This window comes from Pinus tabuliformis, chromosome 7, assembly GCF_031772625.1.
Source record: "Pinus tabuliformis cultivar Carrire ecotype Pingquan chromosome 7, CPIR1, whole genome shotgun sequence".
Taxonomy (NCBI): Eukaryota; Viridiplantae; Streptophyta; class Pinopsida; order Pinales; family Pinaceae; genus Pinus; species Pinus tabuliformis.
Window position 1 is genome coordinate 1,496,001,328 of NC_142293.1, and position 18,493 is coordinate 1,496,019,820.

The 18,493-nt window shown below is 38.9% G+C and overlaps 1 protein-coding gene across 3 annotated transcripts in view; it reads left to right on the forward strand.

Annotated features, from left to right (window-relative positions):
- Positions 1-18,493, forward strand: part of LOC149253499 (protein FIP1-like) — a 482,913-nt gene that overhangs the window by 23,790 nt on the left and 440,630 nt on the right. For all 3 annotated transcript variants that reach the window (XR_016267076.1, XM_089459927.1, XM_089459926.1), the window contains exons 2-3: positions 3,652-3,739; positions 3,867-3,975. Coding sequence is in view for 2 of the 3 variants with exons in the window: in XM_089459927.1 (XP_089316053.1) it covers positions 3,652-3,739; positions 3,867-3,975 (197 nt within the window). In the remaining variant the exon portion in view is untranslated. The remainder of the gene's footprint in view (positions 1-3,651; positions 3,740-3,866; positions 3,976-18,493) is intronic.

Below are 18,493 nucleotides of genomic sequence, written 5' to 3' on the forward strand. Positions count from 1 at the left end.
ATGAGTTTCATGAGTGACCATGTTGATCAGTGATTTGTAGTTTTGATGTCTATTTTTGCTACTACCACTAAAGTTCTAGAGGAGTTTTAGGAGTCCTCAAACTCTGACCCATATTATTTATGTAGCTCATGTTGATGATCTCTTGTCTAGTAGTGGTGATGAGTTTGATCATGATCAAGAGTGATCATGTTGTTGATCACTGATATGTAGACTTGTAGTAGGTCAGTGACCCCATAGCTTAGAGCATTGTTTTTGGACTCTAGAGGCCATTTAGAGCCTCATTGATTATGTATTTTGTTGCGGATTTGTATTGCACTCAATGCCATTTTGATGTATTCACCTTTACATGGTATATAGATGAGCAAACCTTGCATATTTTGTCTCTATTGGTTTGGAATCATGGTTTTAAATCTTAAAAATATTTTTTTTTTTTGTTTATTATTAAAAACTAATTATTTCATGTATTTTTCTAAACACTGGTTCATTTAAACCTGACCAGTCTTGGTTTCACCGGTTCCAGTTTGAAACCCTGTTTATTAGGTGGACTGGTCTGGTCACCGGTTCCAGTTTTTAAAACTATGTTTTGGTCTTCACCTGGGAAGACAAAATGGAGGATTGGGTAATCATTTGGCATCCGATGCTCTTTGAAGATGAGATAGGGCATCCAAGATAAGAGTAGTCGTAGAGGACCAATATTCTTTGAGGACTGGGCATCCAAGATAAGAATAGTCTGAGAACCTGGGTGGGGTATGTTCTGGGAGAGACAATGATGAGAGTGTCTATAAATCATTGGTCTCGCCAACATTGAGCTCAGATCTTGTGGAGAGATAGAGTTGTTAGTCAAGGCCTTGCTATGTAACAATGCTGGTTGATATGATGCTATACAAATGGGTTACCAATCTGATTCTTCTTATGAGAAATTCTTTAGATTGAGAATGACCAAGTACCATTATGAATACCTCCCTAGTTAAGAGGGAGTGTTGAAAAGTGTAACTAGGTTCGGTCTTCATAATGACATGTAATTGTGATTTTATGTAAGAGATGTAAAGAAGAAAAATAAAATTATTGTAATGCTTGCATCATGGGTTTCATGAGCAAGAGATTTTATTTTTAGTAAAGGCTCCCATTGAGAGCCCTTAGGGATATTGTCATCTAGTCATAAAAGTCTAAAGAGTCATTGTTATGAAATGAAGGCATGCTACACATTGTAAAGAGTGATATTTGTCTTTGTAAGGAACCCTCCAAGACCTTGTCACTAGCCCTCACTCAAGTCGGCTTACAATGTAAGGATGATTCGAGAAAGATCATGTCGGCCTACTCTAGAGATCATGTCGGCCTAATGGACATGGACAAACAAGTATATATACCCATACTCGGCCTCATTTGGAGACAAGCAATTTGGTGAAGCAAGTCTAAGAAGAAGTGTGAGAAACATACGAAGAAAGAGCCTCTAGATCAGCGAAGGAGGAAGAGAAGATAGCGAAGGAAAGGGTCATCATTGGAGGACTGTTTTTGGGCCAGATTACCATCACACGTGCAAGAAATTGCAGGTCCGAAGTTGGCAAGGATAGACCGAAGTTTGCAGTCATAAAAGGGTGATCAAGTTTGGGAAAGGACTTCGCTCTAGGAAGCCGAGTAGGGAAGTAAAAGGAGTCTCCCTCTTGAGGAGACTATTCAAGGAGCGAAAATCATCTAGGGTTTATGTTGTAAGGTTGCAGACCTACAAGAAGAGGCCGAGAATCTAAAGGAAGCCGAGAAGAGGAAGAGGAAGAGCAGAAGAGAAGAGGAGGCTAGTGACTTGGTCTTGGGAGGACTCTAGTGTCAAGGGTCTTTGTCATGGTCTTGGTATTCATCAATTGAAGGTTCTATAAGAAGAATTTCGTTTGGGTTTTCCTCTCAAAGAGTGAGAGGTTTTGGCCCTGGTTGACAAGCCTATATATTGTGTCTCTTGTCTCTTTATTGTTCATGATTTGGTAATTGTCTTGATGAAAAGAACACAATAATAACTCAAGCAAGAAGATCTAATCAAGAAGTAAAAAGTCTATCACAAGAAATTATCATAAATTAGAGAAATCACCTAACTATTGATGCCCTAGATTTCTCAACATATGGATCAATGCATTTCATTATTGAATCTCATGGTGTATGGATGAATGATGAGTGTGAATGATGTATGTCCCAACATGAACGATGAATATGGATTAGTGCATTTCATTATCTTATTCAATTATGTATGGATCAATATATTTATGCTTTCATTATTGAATATGAATTTGAAATATATATATATGTATACAGATACAAGGTTTGAAACCGGTACGACAAATTTTCAAAAAATCAGGATACGATACGACAAGGAAACGACATGTATATATATATATTCATCTTTTAATATCTAGAATCTATATCTAAAAATACATAATCATCGTCATGAATTCAACATAAACAAATCATCATCATCAATTCAGCATAAACATTGTCATCATCATTAGTGATTATTATAACAATCAACATATTATCATCATCATTAGTAATGTAATCAGAAATGCTACAGCCTTTGTGCTTTCGAGTCCAACTCCTTCGGAGAACGTGTCATGCATGGCAACTAAAAGGCCCATGGGATCATTGGGATATTTCGTCAAGACCTATTTGAACATTTCAATCTTCTCAACGTCAGCTTGGTCTCTTGACTATATGCAGGCAAAAAATTGGCTAGAGAAGATTTCTTATATTGGAGGGATTTATGAAATGAAGAACAAAATCAATGACAAATAACAAAACCTTAACCAAACTGGAAATTAATTGCTCAAATAAATCTCTTTACGAAGACATTCATCAGACCCTTTTGTTTGCATTTTTGAACATCTATCTTTTTCTTAGTAAGAATCCTTGATAAATATATGGAGTGTCGTTGATGACACTGTGTTTATAGTGAGTTTATTTGCAAATCTGATTTCTTCATTTTTATTATTTATTTATGCTACACAAATTTTCAGGCTTTGTAACATTTTAAGGGTGGATTCAGATCATGAATTTCGTGGATCCATTTTTGGATTTCCGAAAACGGATCCAACAAAAATTAAATCCCTTGGAAACGTATCCAATTCCAAATCTGAAGTTTCCGATTTTTTGAAACTGCACAAAAACGTTTTTACAGCGTTTCGGACAAGAATCGTATCCGTTTCCGTATTGGAAACGGGGATCCACGTTTCTGGCAAATTCTTTAGGCGTTTCCGGTAACTTATATATATATATATATAGATGAAAAATAAATTATATACCCCGATGTCTTCCCATCCCCCAAAAATTTCCCTAAAATTTGAGGGTACTCCCGCACGTCCCTCATGTGTGTCTTCCTGCACCCACATCCCCCTGTCCCAGAGTCTTGGTGGAACATTGCTATATTGTTAGTGGTAATGCTGTATGACATGTGGAAATTGTCTCTTGGCAGCCTCTAATGGAGGTTGCTAGGCCTTATGTATTTTTACTTGTTATTTATAGTGCAAAGTGCATTGTTTGGAATGCCTTATTATGTGTGTGCTTCAGTCCTTGCACTTGTATCCACACACACACACATATATATTTTGTTTTAGGTTCTTTCCAACGAATCTCAGAGGTCATACTGATACATAAAAGTATTCTCTTTTGCAGGTTTGTTGACTCTCTACGGGAGGTCCCTTTGTTTGGTCATCGGCAGCCTGCTAGTAAATTAGGAGGCCTTTTATATTGTTTTTTGCTGGTATGCCTATTTAATGCATAGATTTTGCATGTCAAGCAAATGAAGGTGGTCTTTGAGATAAGTATCTAATTTCTTCTTAAACCTTTAGCATTCCTGGGGTTCTTATATTCATTGGATTCTTTTGCAGGTAGGGTATGCTATTGTGGTTGGATTGGCACCGTTGATATTTTCTTCATTGACTAGATTACTTCCAGCATTGTTTTCCAGTGGCAATGTAGTACTTTTGATTGTCACAGGTATTATACATTGATTACTCCTATTGCCTCTATTTATTTGAAATGTTTTATATGGCTTAAAGTGAGATAAGGAATGCTTTATTTTCTTCTGTTTGTTGGCTTAATTTATGGGCATTATACTTACATGTTTGTGAATTTTGAATCCATTGACCATGTTTTACTGATGCATTAAAATAATTCATGTGATCATTTTCATGTTTTTGCTGATGCATTAATATAATTCATGTTTTCATTACCTAAAAGTATGTTTGAACTTTGCAATGCATCCTTGATAAGATTACTATGACATTTTCAACTTCAAATCGAAATCATATAGTTTTTAGATCCATTCATCATCTTTGATATTATAGTTATCTAGAATCGCTGTGTTTCCTGACACAGACATATATCTACTTAGTGGTTTAATATATTCTGGATGACATTTCAATTAGCTGATAGTCAGGGCTGTTTTCTTGCTAAATTCTTTCAATTTCTAGATAATATAGTTATCTAGAAATCACTCTGTTTTCTGGCACAGACATATCTATTTGGTGGTTTAATATATTTTGGATGACACAGCAATAAGGTGATAGTCGGGGCTGTTTTCTTGCTAAATTCTTTTAATTTCTTTATCTATGATACTAATTGCTTGCTAGTGTCTTTTAAGTGTAATTTTATCAGATCGTGTTGTTCTTTTCCAGATTTTTTAATTGAGTGATGATTTTAATTACTTTATTTAGATCGAAATATTGTTTGCATTTTAAAATAGATGCAGACAGAAAGACAGTTCATCCCTAAGCTTTTAATATCGTACCTCCTATTGTAGGTATATACAACAAAATGACAACATTATTACTATTAAAATGGACATTTAGCTCCATTTCGTCAAAGCATCAGCAAGAAAACATTTACACCTGAAGGCATCCCAGGAAGATGCATGAGTACTTGAGTTGATTCAGTTATTATTAAAGGCATAGAGACAAATCCCTAGTATTTCTTTTTTTTCATATGGGTCTCATCTATTTGTTGCTTGCTTAGTGTCCTGTAACTGATCATAGACAAAGTTGAAATGGCTTGGTGGATTGGCACCTTCAAAGGTACCTGTTACCCACCAAAAGTGGGTAATCCATAGGAGAATTTTTCTCCTCATTTGACAGCCGGCCAGCCAACAGCTCTATGATGGTTGACTTATAGCTTTACATTGGAGCTCTCCACTTATGCTACAGTTATTGCTCGCTCCCGTCTGGAATGCCTCTTGAAGGAAGGTGGGTCATTGGAAGCATAGTATTCTAAACCGAAACTGGTGCCTGGATCGGTCCACCTAATAAACCGGGTTTCAAACCGGAACTGGTCAGATCTCAATGAAACTATTTTTTGTTGAAATTGGCAGCTTCAGTCAGAATTTTATTAGCAAAAGTAATGGAAAAAATTCATTTTTACAAGTTTGACCAAGTCGGCCTCATAAAGGACAAGTCGGCCCCACATGTGCAAAAAGCCACCTTTTCAAACACATAAATACAACTTCGTTGAAGCCCATTTGGCACATCTCATCACACATCAATTCGATCTGAAATTACAGGGTACATCCACACCTGTGGAGTGAAAGGAGCCTTTCTTCTCTGCATTGACCAACATATCTATCTCTTTTTGACTTTCGTTGACCTGGCTTAATCTGCTTCTGTTGACCGAGATTTTGACTGTGGTTGAAGGCCAAACGTTGGAGGAGACTTTTACTTTGTTTGACTGCACTTTTCATCTCTACTCTGGGCACATTGATTGAGGTTGACCGTAGGTCAACTCTCTCTCCTTTGACCGAAAATTGGAGGACTGTTTCACTGAGATCTTGACTATTGAAAAAGGTGGAAAATCGCAAGGATACACTGACCATCTTTGACTGTGATATTCGCTCTTGTTCGGGCTTGTTGACTTGGTTTGTCTGGCTTGTTGATCGTAGGCTTTGACTGGATTTGACTTGGTTAACTCGGGAAAGTCAAAGGTTGACTTTGACTATTTATGGATGTACAAATTGGATTATGTATCTCAGCTGAACATTGATTGGATATCTAAGAAGAAGAAATGATTTGGATTTTACCCCTTGTGGGGTTTTACCTTGGTCTTTGACCAAAAATCTCTATCTCATTGTGCTTGGCTATCTTCTATTGTGCACTACTGTTTATTGTTATATCTATAATTGCTTAATTGTTTTGGGGTGAATGAAATTGAATGCTACATTGTTTAAGTAATTATAACAACATAGAACTTGAGAAAAATTAACATGGTATCAGAGCTGAGGTGAAGATCAACCATTGGAGAACAGAGAATACACCCCTTGAGACACTTGTCTTGCTAATTGGTGATTAAATTTCTTGGACAAGATGTCTTCCTCCTACTTCAAGATTGAAGAGAAGTTGAATGATACCTCCAATTTTGCATCATGGAGGGCTAGATTGGATCTTACCCTTGAAGAGAATGATGTGATGGAGTATGTGGAGGGCAAGGTAGTTGAATCCCTTGCAAATTCCAATGGCAATGTCAAATCCAAGTACAAGAAGGGTGAGATCAAGGCTAAGAAGATCATCTTTGATTCTCTTAGAGATCATATTATCACTTATGTGTCCAAGCTGAAGTCAAAGGTGATGTATGCCAAATTGATTGGGATGTATGTGGTCAACAATCTCAGTCACATTATTGCCTTGAAGAGTCAACACAAATTGATTGGGATGTAGGAGGTCAACGATCTCAGCCACATTATTGCCTTGAAGAGTCAACTCTATGACATCAAGATGTCCAAGTCAGAGTCCATAACAACCTACTTCATGAGTATAAAGAAAATACGAGCATAGAGAAAGCCAAGAAATAACTTGAAAGAGTTCTTTGTATTCAGTGTAATTAATAAGAGAGCAAACACTTTCTTATATGTGTTACATTAACACTGAGTCAATCCACTTTATGAATGTGGGATTGATCAATAAGACAAAAAGCAAAAATATAACATCAAGTTAAATGCCTAAGTCTAATTTATTATTGACCATTATTACATAATTTATTACCCTCCCTTAATGGTCAATTTACTAACTACACCAAGCTTATCCCGAAACTTTACATATTTTTCAGGACCCAAAGGCTTGGTAAGAATGTCTGCAGTTTGATCTTCTGTGGGACAGTACTGTAGCTGAATTGATCCATCTTCTACAAGTTGTCTGATAAAATGGCAGTGTATATCAATATGTTTTGATCGCTCACGGAAGATTGGATTTTTGGCAAGTTTCATCACCCCTTGATTGTCGCAGAAGAGCGGTGTGGGCTTGGTTTGTTGCATATGCATATCTGAAAGCATCCTCCTGAGCCAAATTGCCTTGCATGCTCCTTTCACTGCTCCTTGATATTCTGCTTCTGTTGAGGAAAGGGCTACTGCATGTTGTTTCTTGCTGGTCCATGTGACTACACCTGTGCCAAGGCTGAAGACATATCCAGAAGTGGATTTTCTGTCATCAACAGAACCTGCCCAATATGAATCTGTATATCCACTCAACCTGGATTCTTTGCTTCTGTTATACAGAATGCCAAAGTCAAGTGTCCCTTTCACATATCTCAGAACTCGTTTTGCTACGGTCCAGTGTTCTACTTTTGGCGCTGTCATGAACCTGGAAATGTAGCTCACAACAAAACATAAGTCAGGTCTAGTGGCTGTAAGGTATATCAAGCTCCCCACTAATTTCTTGTGTATGGACTCATTAACTTCCTTAGGGTCCGTCTGGACTGAAAGTTTCAACACTTTCTCCATAGGTGTAGATGAGATTTTGCAATCTGTCATTTTGAATCTATCTAACAAACCTCTGGCATATTTTGATTGTGATATGAAGATGTTGCTACCTATTTGCCAGACTTCTACACCTAAACAGTAGTGTAGGAGGCCTAGATCAGTCATGTCAAAAGCTTTTCTTATATTATTTTTTATTTGTTCTATAGCCTTTTCTTCACTACCTGTGACAATGATATCATCTACATATATAACCAGAAGGATGATATCATTACCAACTCTTTTGACATACATGTTGGAATTTGAAGGACTCCGCTGGAACCCCTGTTCATCCAAATATCTGTCAATCTTAATGTACCACGCTTGAGGTGCCTGCTTCAAGCCATATAGAGCCTTCTTCAGTCGACAACCAAATGCTCCTTTCCTGAAACCTGAAACCCCTGTGGTTGCTGCATGTAGACTTCTTCCTGCAAATCTCCATTGAGGAAGGCACTTTTCACGTCCATTTGATGGACTTTCTAGCCAAACTGTGCTGCCATGGCTAGAACAAGATGAATGGTGCTCATCTTTGTTGTGGGAGCAAAGGTTTCCTCATAGTCGATGCCTTCTCGCTGAGAGAATCCTTTTGCAACCAATCGTGCTTTGTGTTTGTCAAGTGTACCATCTGCTTTGTACTTGACCTTGTAGACCCATTTGCAGCCTATGGGTTTCTTCCCTGGTGGAAGAGATGTGAGATCCCAAGTCTGATTTTTCATCAAACTCTCATGTTCAGATGCCATGGCTTTCTCCCATTCAGGTCTTCCTTTTGCCTCCTCAAAGTGTTGTGGCTCATAGATTTCCTGTAGGTTAGCCATAAGAGCAAAGTTAACCATAGATGGTTGTTGTATGCTCTTTCCTCTGGATGATCGTCCCTCGATCATTTCTCCTATCCGAACATCACCAATGGTGTTGTGCCACCATTTTGGTCTTGTCTTGGGATCTTCCCCACCCAAATCAGTATTGCCACCATGACTTGGGCTTCCTGTAGGAATATCATCTGACTGTTGAATCAGACTTTCAGGAGTAGAAATCACCAAACTATGAGTCTCATCTTCCCCCCCTTCAGGTGGAGCTACCTGAAGCCTGATACCTGAATCTGTTGGTACCTCTGGGTGTTTGGTGTTTCACAGACATTGCTTCCGGCTTTGTGATATCTTTCTAGAATACCCATTGCTGGCTACAAAACATTCTTCTCAAAGCTTGGTACTCATACAAAAGGCTTTGGAGAGAAAGAAAGTTTGTAGCAAACCGTGTGACAGCTGGGCGACTAAGCTCACCCTGTGTGAATTCCCTCATAAGGTTCAACACCCAGGCATGATTATAAATATACTTGGTAATATGCTTGCATTCTTGCACAACGTCTTGCACCCACTCCAACTTCCCAATGTCCTCTAGCATCAAGTCTATCCAATGGGTAGCACATGGAGTCCAAGAAATGGTGGGATATTTGGCAGAAAGAAACCTTCTAGCTGCCACATAATTTGTTGCATTGTTCGTGATTACTTGGACAACATTTGCAACCCCAACTTCCTCCACCACATCGGCCAACAATGAAAAAATCAAATGTGCATCTTTTACGTTTGCAGATGCATCTGTTGGACACCTAATCCTCAATGGGTTAGTGTGGAAGCCGAATGGACAAAAGGAGTCCAAGAGACCTTGGGATGTGAAACCCAACGATCACATATTGTACTATAAATGTAAATCATTTGTTAATAAAAATTTCACTCTCATGTTTTATCTTTCATATTTCTCTTGCTGTCCATGTGTGTTTAACATGGTATCAGAGCAGGCGATTGTTGGTCCTGCTCCAATTTGAGCCACTTGTTTTGTGGTCTCTATATATATATGTCAGTTCTGCCCATTACCTGAAACGCTCCATTAATTCATTGTCTGCCAGAAATCTGCTGCCTCTTCTACCTGACTACCTGACCTCTGGCACTGTATACGCTGCACCTGACTTTGGCTATTTTAAGACTCTCTTCTGCGTTACCTGACCTTTGATTGCCATATTCCTTTCCTGCGCTCTCTATCTGCCAGAAGGCGACTATCCATAAATGCTGCTGCCTCTGCCATATTCCATCTGGACTGTTAACGTTTTCTCTGCGAGCGTGCCCTGAATCACTGAGTGCTCTACAGTCTATCTCCATGCCGAAGGAATGTATGACCGCTGTTTCGCTGAGGAATCACGCTTGAGCTTGTGTCATACGAAGCGATGACAAAGGAAATGTTCTTGGACCGAGGGTTTCAGAAGTCGAGATGGTAACCTTGTATTGAATACGCTGCTCCTGATTTGAATGCTGCTTCAGGTGGAGAACGCTGCTCCCATTTTGAAGAACACTGGTATATATATATGTTGAATGTGTTTTGGCTATATGCTGTTTTTTGGCATATGCGTTGAATACTGTGTGATGGTTCATGGTTACACCGCCCACTCTACCTACGATCTTGGTATTTGCTGTTATTACCTGTGGTTTTGGTATTAATACAGTTACAATTTTGTTAATATGCATATAGTATTCTCAATAAGGGATTTGCCCGAAAGCTTCCATATGTTCTGCCGCTCCTGCGCGTTGAACTCCTAAACAAAAAAAAAATTCGGTTCAAAAAACCGGTTGAACTCCTCTGCGTATCGGAGCGCAGGTCTCAATTTAGCATCCCACTGCCCTTGTAACTCCTTATGTTGCCATCCGCTACTTTGGCATCTGTCCATTACTGAAAAGAACATTTTATGTATCATTGATCTCACCCACTCTTCTAAAAATAGCGCTCTCCATTTGTTCACATCGTAAATCATCTCTGCATTCTGGAAATGTAAATAAATCATGACCTGACTATGACAGGTCCCAGTGCTCCCTTTGTTTCACTGTTTCCATTATTTCGCTGATTGTAACACTAAAACTACGTCAGAGTGAGCGTTGTAAATTGCGTAGCAACAAATGTTGTGAGAAGAGAAAAGGCAAAGTGACCCTCATAATTTCAGATCACCGCCACAAGAGGAGTCTGCATTCTGGTATGTGCGATGAAGACGCGTTGAATATCTCAGTGCGTATATTATTCTCTGTGCGTTGGTTGAACTCTGTTGAAGTACATGTGTTGGTTCATATACAACATGGGAATGGAGTGTTGAATACAACATTGAATGCTGGCCCCTGGGAATGTAGCGTGGGAATGGTGCATTGAAAGCCATTCCAGTATGCGCATTGAATGGTGAACTGCAGGCTTTGAACAATGGTCGAAAATGTGCGTGTTTTCTGTTCGTTGTTTTAGTTTTCCAAACTAGTCGACCTTTCTGCAGCTTGGGGACTACAGCAATCCCCACATAGAAATCTGAGGGCATTTCCCATAGGAAATCAATGTATGTTCTCTGTTTGTGATTTTAAACAGAAACCTCCAATCGCAGATCTTGCAATTATCTTTTATGCAACATATATCATGGGGATTGAAAGAAATGCAGTCATGGTTGACAGAACTCGGGCAGTCTGGTTTGCGAGACTGCACTTCCTCAGTTGATGTTCACCTCAGACACTGTCCGCGCTAAAATTCTTCATCCTGTTCTTTGAGGGCGTAGACTCACTACAGAGTTCGAGGAGCAGTGCCAGACCATTGGATCATTGATACTGTGGACTGATCGTGATAATCTCTGTCACATCATGGTGAAAGATTCCAGGTAGGCAACATCGTCATGATATTTTGACACAAACTTGTGCATTATGAAAATAGCTCCCGTCGTCAAACTCTGTTGAACGCTGAGCGCTGTATAGTATATACCTCTATTGGAGCGCTGTATTACGTTGATACCTTTTGATAAACAATTTTTTGTGTATTACCTTAGCGCTGCTCCTTGGTCCATGCTGAATTCTTCCATTGTATTTTTGCTGCGCTACGTTAAACCTCAATTAAATGCGCTGTCCCATACTTATTTGAACGTTGAAACTCTGCGCGTGTTTTGAAAAGTTGAGGAGGATGTCTATGTGAAAATAGCAGTGTCCGGATTTCCATGAATTTATTGCTTCGGAGTGAAGGGTTCTACTTTCCATGAAATTACTGTTTCAGAGTGGAGGGCTCCACTATCAGTTTGAGAATCAAAACACTTTGACTTACGATTGTTTTATCCAGAGGGACTGCTAACAACTATACAATTTGCTAAGTATTTGGACATCTAAGGAGGTCTATCACTGTTGTTTCAGCGTGCTAGAGACTCATTCCAATGCCTATGACCTGAGTAAGTGTTGGAGCAGCATTCTGGGTCTGAAAGTCCTTGTTGGAATTTACTCTCATTGCTTATCTTCATTGCCAGAAAGTGGCAAGATCAGAGAATTGTGTTATAATTGTTGAAGTTTTGATAGCCATCATTTCTGATTTGAAAGTGAAGGAGTATTTGAAGGATCCAAGCAAGTTTGCAGTTGCTGCTGCCCCAGTTATGGTATTAAAACTCATTATAGTCTCTGTCTACATATATATGCATTGATTCCTTGATTCATTTGCTGCACATTTATAAAGGATATTGCTGTGTACTGTGAGTGGGTATTACTTTTCTGCATTGAGTAGTAGTTGTGATCAGTTTTTAAGGTGTAAATCTGACATTAAAAAAAAATAAAAAAAATGGCCAGAATCAGTGAAGTATTAGAGTTCCTCAAAACTCTCATATTGTCTACTACTCATGATACATTAAAACTCAGCAAAGTTTCTCTCACAGACATTCAGGTCTGTCTACAAAATGCACAAGAGAATATTGAGTTTTTGCAGCTTGAGACAAAGCTATAGCAGGAAGAATTACAGCAGCGGAGTCATCATTGTGAACATGTTTCTGTTCAGAACATTGAGACTGCAACCTATTAGAAGCAAGTCAATAATGTTACAGCTGGTTCATATTTAGTACCCAATAAAGCAGCAGTTGCACATGCAGATATAGAAACTCAGTTTGCACTTCCCAAGCCCATCATCAAACCTTGGGAACAACTTGTCCACAACAAGCACAGAACTGGTCTTGGATATGACAAGGACTTGTCCTTTCATATTCTAGACTACTCAAAGCCCATTCAGTTTCAGAGTGCTGGATTCATTCATGACAGTTCACCTGCTCCTCATGACAGTTCAACTTCAGCTGTTCCAGACTTTGCCCCTCTTCCACAACAACAACAACAAATTGTGAAATGCCAACACTGTGACCGAGTTGGCCATTTGAAAGATCACTGTTTTGATCTTCATCCATGTAAGCACTGTCATAAAACCACCCATTCTTCACACAGATGCTTCAGAAACAAACGTCCTGCAAGAACAAAGATTCATCTTGGATGGATCGCTTCTTGGCAATGGGCATCAACAACCAAGAAGATATTCCAAACACATGTCAGAACTTGTTCCAAAGTATTGAACAGTCTTGCAGTTGAGTTTTCTCCATCATCTCACCTTGTATCTGATAGGGGGGAAATGATGGTCATCTACAAACTTAAAAGTCACATCAAGCGAGCCTCAGCCACAACCTGCCACACCAGTTTCAGAGTTGTAGCCAGACACAAAGATGCCCGTGAACATGCCCTCAATGGGTAATCTGGGACACTTCCTCTAGTAGAAGACTTCAGCTTCTTGCCAGTTTCGGAAGAATTCCAGGAACAAAATTGAGAACACTTCCTCTACTAGAAGACTCCAGCTTCTTGCCAGTTTTGGAAGAGTTCCAGGAATTGCATTAAGCATTCCAGAGTTGGTGGTGATCCTTAAACCATCACAGGTTGAGACTTCCCTTTTCAGGTTGAAGTTCTCCCTTTTATGTGGGGTGAAACCTCCTTTTATTGGTTGAAGGTTTCCCTCTTCAAAACAATAGGAGCACTTCCTCTAGCAGAAGACTTCAGCTTCTTGCCAGTTTTGGAAGAGTTCCGGGAACTGCACTAAGTGTTCCAGTGTTGGTGGTCATCCTTAAACCACCGCCCTTTATACCAACATTTCAGAGAGCACATTCAGCCACATTTTGTATTACAGCTCTCTTCTTGGACTCATACATAACCCTTCGGATTAAGGGGGGAATGTTGGACACCTAATCCTCAATGGGTTAGTGTGGAAGCCGAATGGACAAAAGGAGTCCAAGAGACCTTGGGATGTGAAACCCAACGGTCACATATTGTACTATAAATGTAAATCATTTGTTAATAAAAATTGCACTCATGTTTTATCTTTCATATTTCTCTTGCTGTCCATGTGTGTTTAATAGCATCAATGGATTTTAGGAACATGGTTCCTTTAGGGCAAGCTACAACAAAATTTATTATTGTTCTACCCCTCTGATCTGTCCACCCATCAGACATAAGTGTACGTACAACCTATAAATTTCCGTGCGATTTTAATGCTCTCCAATTGTTCCTTGACACACTCAAGCTCCTCATCTAGCTCTTTCCCCCTAAGTGCATTATAAGATGGGGCTTTGTATCTAGGGCCAACACATGCAATGGCATCCACCATGGGCTGATAAAAATAAGACTTTGCATAGTTGAATGAAAGACTGTTATGTTACCAAAACCTCCTCACTGCCATATTTGCTTTCTTCCTCTTCTTATCATTGAAACTGTTCAAGGTTGGTTGAGATCCTGGAGTTGTATGTGGACCGAAGAAAGAAGAGGTTATACTCCTATTTGCCATAACAGTTGAAGAGGAGTTACCAATACTTGGAATTTGAAACTGTGTTTCACTCTGAGATGAAGATCTACTTATTCCAACAATCTAATCCTTCCTTCTTTCCCTCTTAGAACTTGCTTCTTTAATGGATTCCAAAGCAGCTACCATTTCAGTAGTGACTTCATTAGGGCAACTTTGACAACATCCCACACCATGCCTAGGAATTTTGGCTAGGTGGTATTTCAGCTTGTTTATGCCTGCATGCATTGTGGCACTGCAATAATTGCACTTGATATTGTGGCCATTACCAGGAAAGATTCATTCACCATGTGCCCATGCCAGATCACGAGACTGTTTGAAACCCTTTGGTGGCATGATGACAAACTCTGGAAGAAAAATAAATTTTTTTTTTTTTTTGGTTTTGATTTTTTTTATAATTTGCAATTTTTTTTGGTTGTGTGGCCGAGTTTCTCAGCCACACAGGGCTGCTGGCAATTTTGTACAAAAATTCAAAGATGGGAATGTTGTAGTTGATGTGGATTTCCTACATCATAGGAAAGTGATAGATGAGAAGCCCCAAGAGATTATAAGGCTTCAAAACTACAACAATTATTAGCTAACATGTGTAGCACAAAATTTAGATGACCTATCACAAGAAGTGCTAAAAGTACAGTCCCATGTGTCAAGACTCCATTCTAGTTTAGATGATTTGAGTCAAAAAGCTTCTGAGCATTTTGATATGTTAAAAGATGTAAATATGAAGTTAGAGAAAATTATGGAAGTAGTAATAGATTTAAAGCTGAGTCTAGAGAAAGAAAATCCCGAGTTAGAAGAAGCAGTTAATGCAGCAAAAGTTTATAGCCAAACATTACAGCGAGAAGAAAAGAACCCTAAAAAGAAAAATACTCCACTGTTGCTCAAACAATTCTTTGTACATAATCCCGTAATTTTTCAATTCGAAAATGTTATTTCATTTGCTAGAGAAAAATTAGCTCTCGTCCAATCGCAAATACCAGTCTTTGATATGGCACCACAAAACAAATCAGGAATAAAAATGGTAAAAGAAGAGGGAGAAGGATCCAGTAAAAGACCTAAAAGTGTAGACAGCGATAGACCAAACCAACCTTTTGAATCTACATGGGAAAAGTGGCGTAATGCTAAGTATGGTTCTCCTGGCAAAACTCCATATGATCCTTCAAACATCGATGAGTTCCCTACTCTTAGTCGAGCTAACATAGATCAAGCTCCAATGACAAATTTGAACTGCAAATCTAAAAATGAAATCCTCATGGCAATCCATACTTGGAGTGCATGGGCAAGTACTCAAAAGTCCATTCACAAAAACAGAGTCTCATGGTCAGAATTAGCTTTAAGGATAACTTGGAGTTTCCAAGGTAACTTAGAATTATGGTGGTCTAGAATGCATGAATTTGACAAGCTCAATATTATGAATAGTGATAAGCTAGTCGCTAAACTTGTCAAGGTAGTTCTCCATGAGTTTTATGGAGAAATTAAGGTTGATGGCCATCATTATGCAGATATGTTCATGAGCCAAAGACTTTGTGATATAAAAGAACTTCTTGAGTTCTTCTGTACAATGCAGGATCTTCTTTATAAGGCAAGAGACCCACATAATACAACTTATTTGAGAAAATATTTGTCTGCAATGCCTGGCAGGATCCCAGACCTTGTCAGGGCCAGATTTGAAGCTGAAAATATAGATATTGAAAATCTTTCTCTTGTAGGACTCCATGAACAAATTGTATTTACTCTACAGAAAGAATGCCTCCGAAAGAAGACAACCAAATCAATGAAGAAACAACTCGGCTTCAATGCAAGTGTTTGTGATATCTATGCAGAAACCTATCATTTTGGCTGCAAAAGCAAAAAGAAGAACGCTAGCAAAGGACAATGTGGAAGTGATTGCCAATGTCGAAATGCATGAAGAAAAGCCAGCCTAGAAGGTTTTACCCTAGGAGACAAAGGTTTCAGAGACCGAGAAAAGGATATTTCAAGAAAAGGCAAGAAGGTGCCCAAAGAGCACAATCAGGAACTTGTTTCATTTGCAAGAAGCCGAGCCACTGGGCAAGCAAATGTCCTTTGAAGGGTAAAACTCGTTTCCAAAATAAATTGTTTGACATTTTTTCTAATATTTATGATCTGATTGAATGGGAGCAAGTAGATCAACCCCCACAAAATGAAGAATATTTTTCAGTCACAGATTCAGATGAGTCCAACCCTCCATCTCCACATCCTGAAGACTCATTCTGCTCTGAATCCACCTCAGATCTTGACTTCATTTCTAATGTCAAGATGTTTCATTTAGAAAATCCCGCAGACCTCTACTTTGAAATTGCATCTATACAATCTTGTATTTCTTCTCTCACACCAGGAGATTTCGCCATCCGACACCGACTCACGGAACATCTCTCAACCCTCCAGCACCAACTTGCCAAAATCACGCAGCCAAGCGTGGTGAATCTTGGTGCCTACTATCCAAGTGACACACCTACCACATCTGCACAGATTTCCTTTACACCCTCATCCAACATTCCACCAAAGAAGCAGTTTCCCCGCAGGTCTATTGTAAGCAGAGAAGAAGTAAGCTTTCTTCATCAGAGGAAATCCTATGGGTTTAAGAAAGCTACTCCCATCATTGAGAATCTCTCAGACGAAGAAGAAGAATCAGACCAGGTTAGTAAACTGCAAGGAGAAATATTGCATCTAGAAACCACCATTGAAGAAAAAAGAGGTTTGGTTAAAGAAATTCTAACCAGTATGAGAGTTGACCAAAAGGAATTGGCCAAAAAACAGAAACAACTTGCAGAACTGAAAGATTCAATGATGATAGAAGAATTTGAAGATATGCTCAAAGAAGAAGAAGATCATAACCGGGAGTAACAAGCATTACAATGCATACCAGAAGACCACTAGCCAGAACCAGGTACATCTATTCTCCAGATGAAGGGATTTGAAGATAGGATTGTTATTAGAGTAGATGTCAAAGTAAGTGGTTATAAACAATATTCTTTGGATGCACAACTAGACACAGGAGCTATGAATTCCTGTGCAAAACATAGTGCCATTCCTGAATATTATTGGCAACCCACAAACTTGCAGTTCAGAGCTGTAAATAAGACATTAATGACTATCAGAGCTATGGCTCCTGATTTCCCGATTATTCTTAATGGAATTCCTACTTCTGTAAATTTGTACAGTTTTGATACAGGTAGTGATATTTTGTTGGGACAAGATTTTGTAAGGAGACATCTTCCTCTTGTTGTAGAAGCAAGCCATATTTTCCTCAACATCCAAGGAAGAATTGTAAAAATCCAAAGCAAGTCGAGTTATGTAAATAAAATTGTAGACCCTATCCCAAATATAGTTGAGTGTTCTCTTGACAAGCTAGCAAAGATCAATAAAGTATTCAGAAATGCTGAGATCCAAGGGCCAGAAGACATCAGAGAAAATTGAAGCAGAATGTACAACAAATGCACCCAATGCATTTTGGCAAAGAGAGCAATACTTTGTGGATCTTCCCTACAAAGAAAATTATTCTGGAACACCTCAGAAATCATCAGCAAACTAGATGTCCCCACCAGAGCTCGAACTTTGTAAAAAGGAGATTGTTGAACTATTAGAAAGAAAGTTGATCGAACCAAGCAAAAGCCCTTGGGCTTGCCCAACATTCTATGTCAACAAGCATTCAGAGCAAAAGAGAGGTAAACCTCGGATGGTGATTAACTATAGAGAATTAAACGATGCTTTGTTTCCTATCAGGTATCCTCTGCCATCTAAAGAAGCTTTATTTCAGAATCAGTAATAATAATGTGTTTAGCAAATTTGACCTTAAGAGTGGATTCTGGCAGATAGGGATCAAACCATCTGATAGATACAAGACTGGTTTTGTGGTACCACACGAGCAGTTCCAATGGCGAGTAATGCCCTTTGGATTGAAGAATGCACCCTCTGAATTCCAGAAAAGAATGGAAGATATTTTTGGGGACTTGAAATTTGTTATTGTTTATATTGATGACTTATTAATCTGTTCTTTTGACTTAAAAGAACATAGAAAGCACTTGGAGATAGTTTAAGCATGGGTTAGTCCTCAGCAAGCCTAAGCTTGAGTTT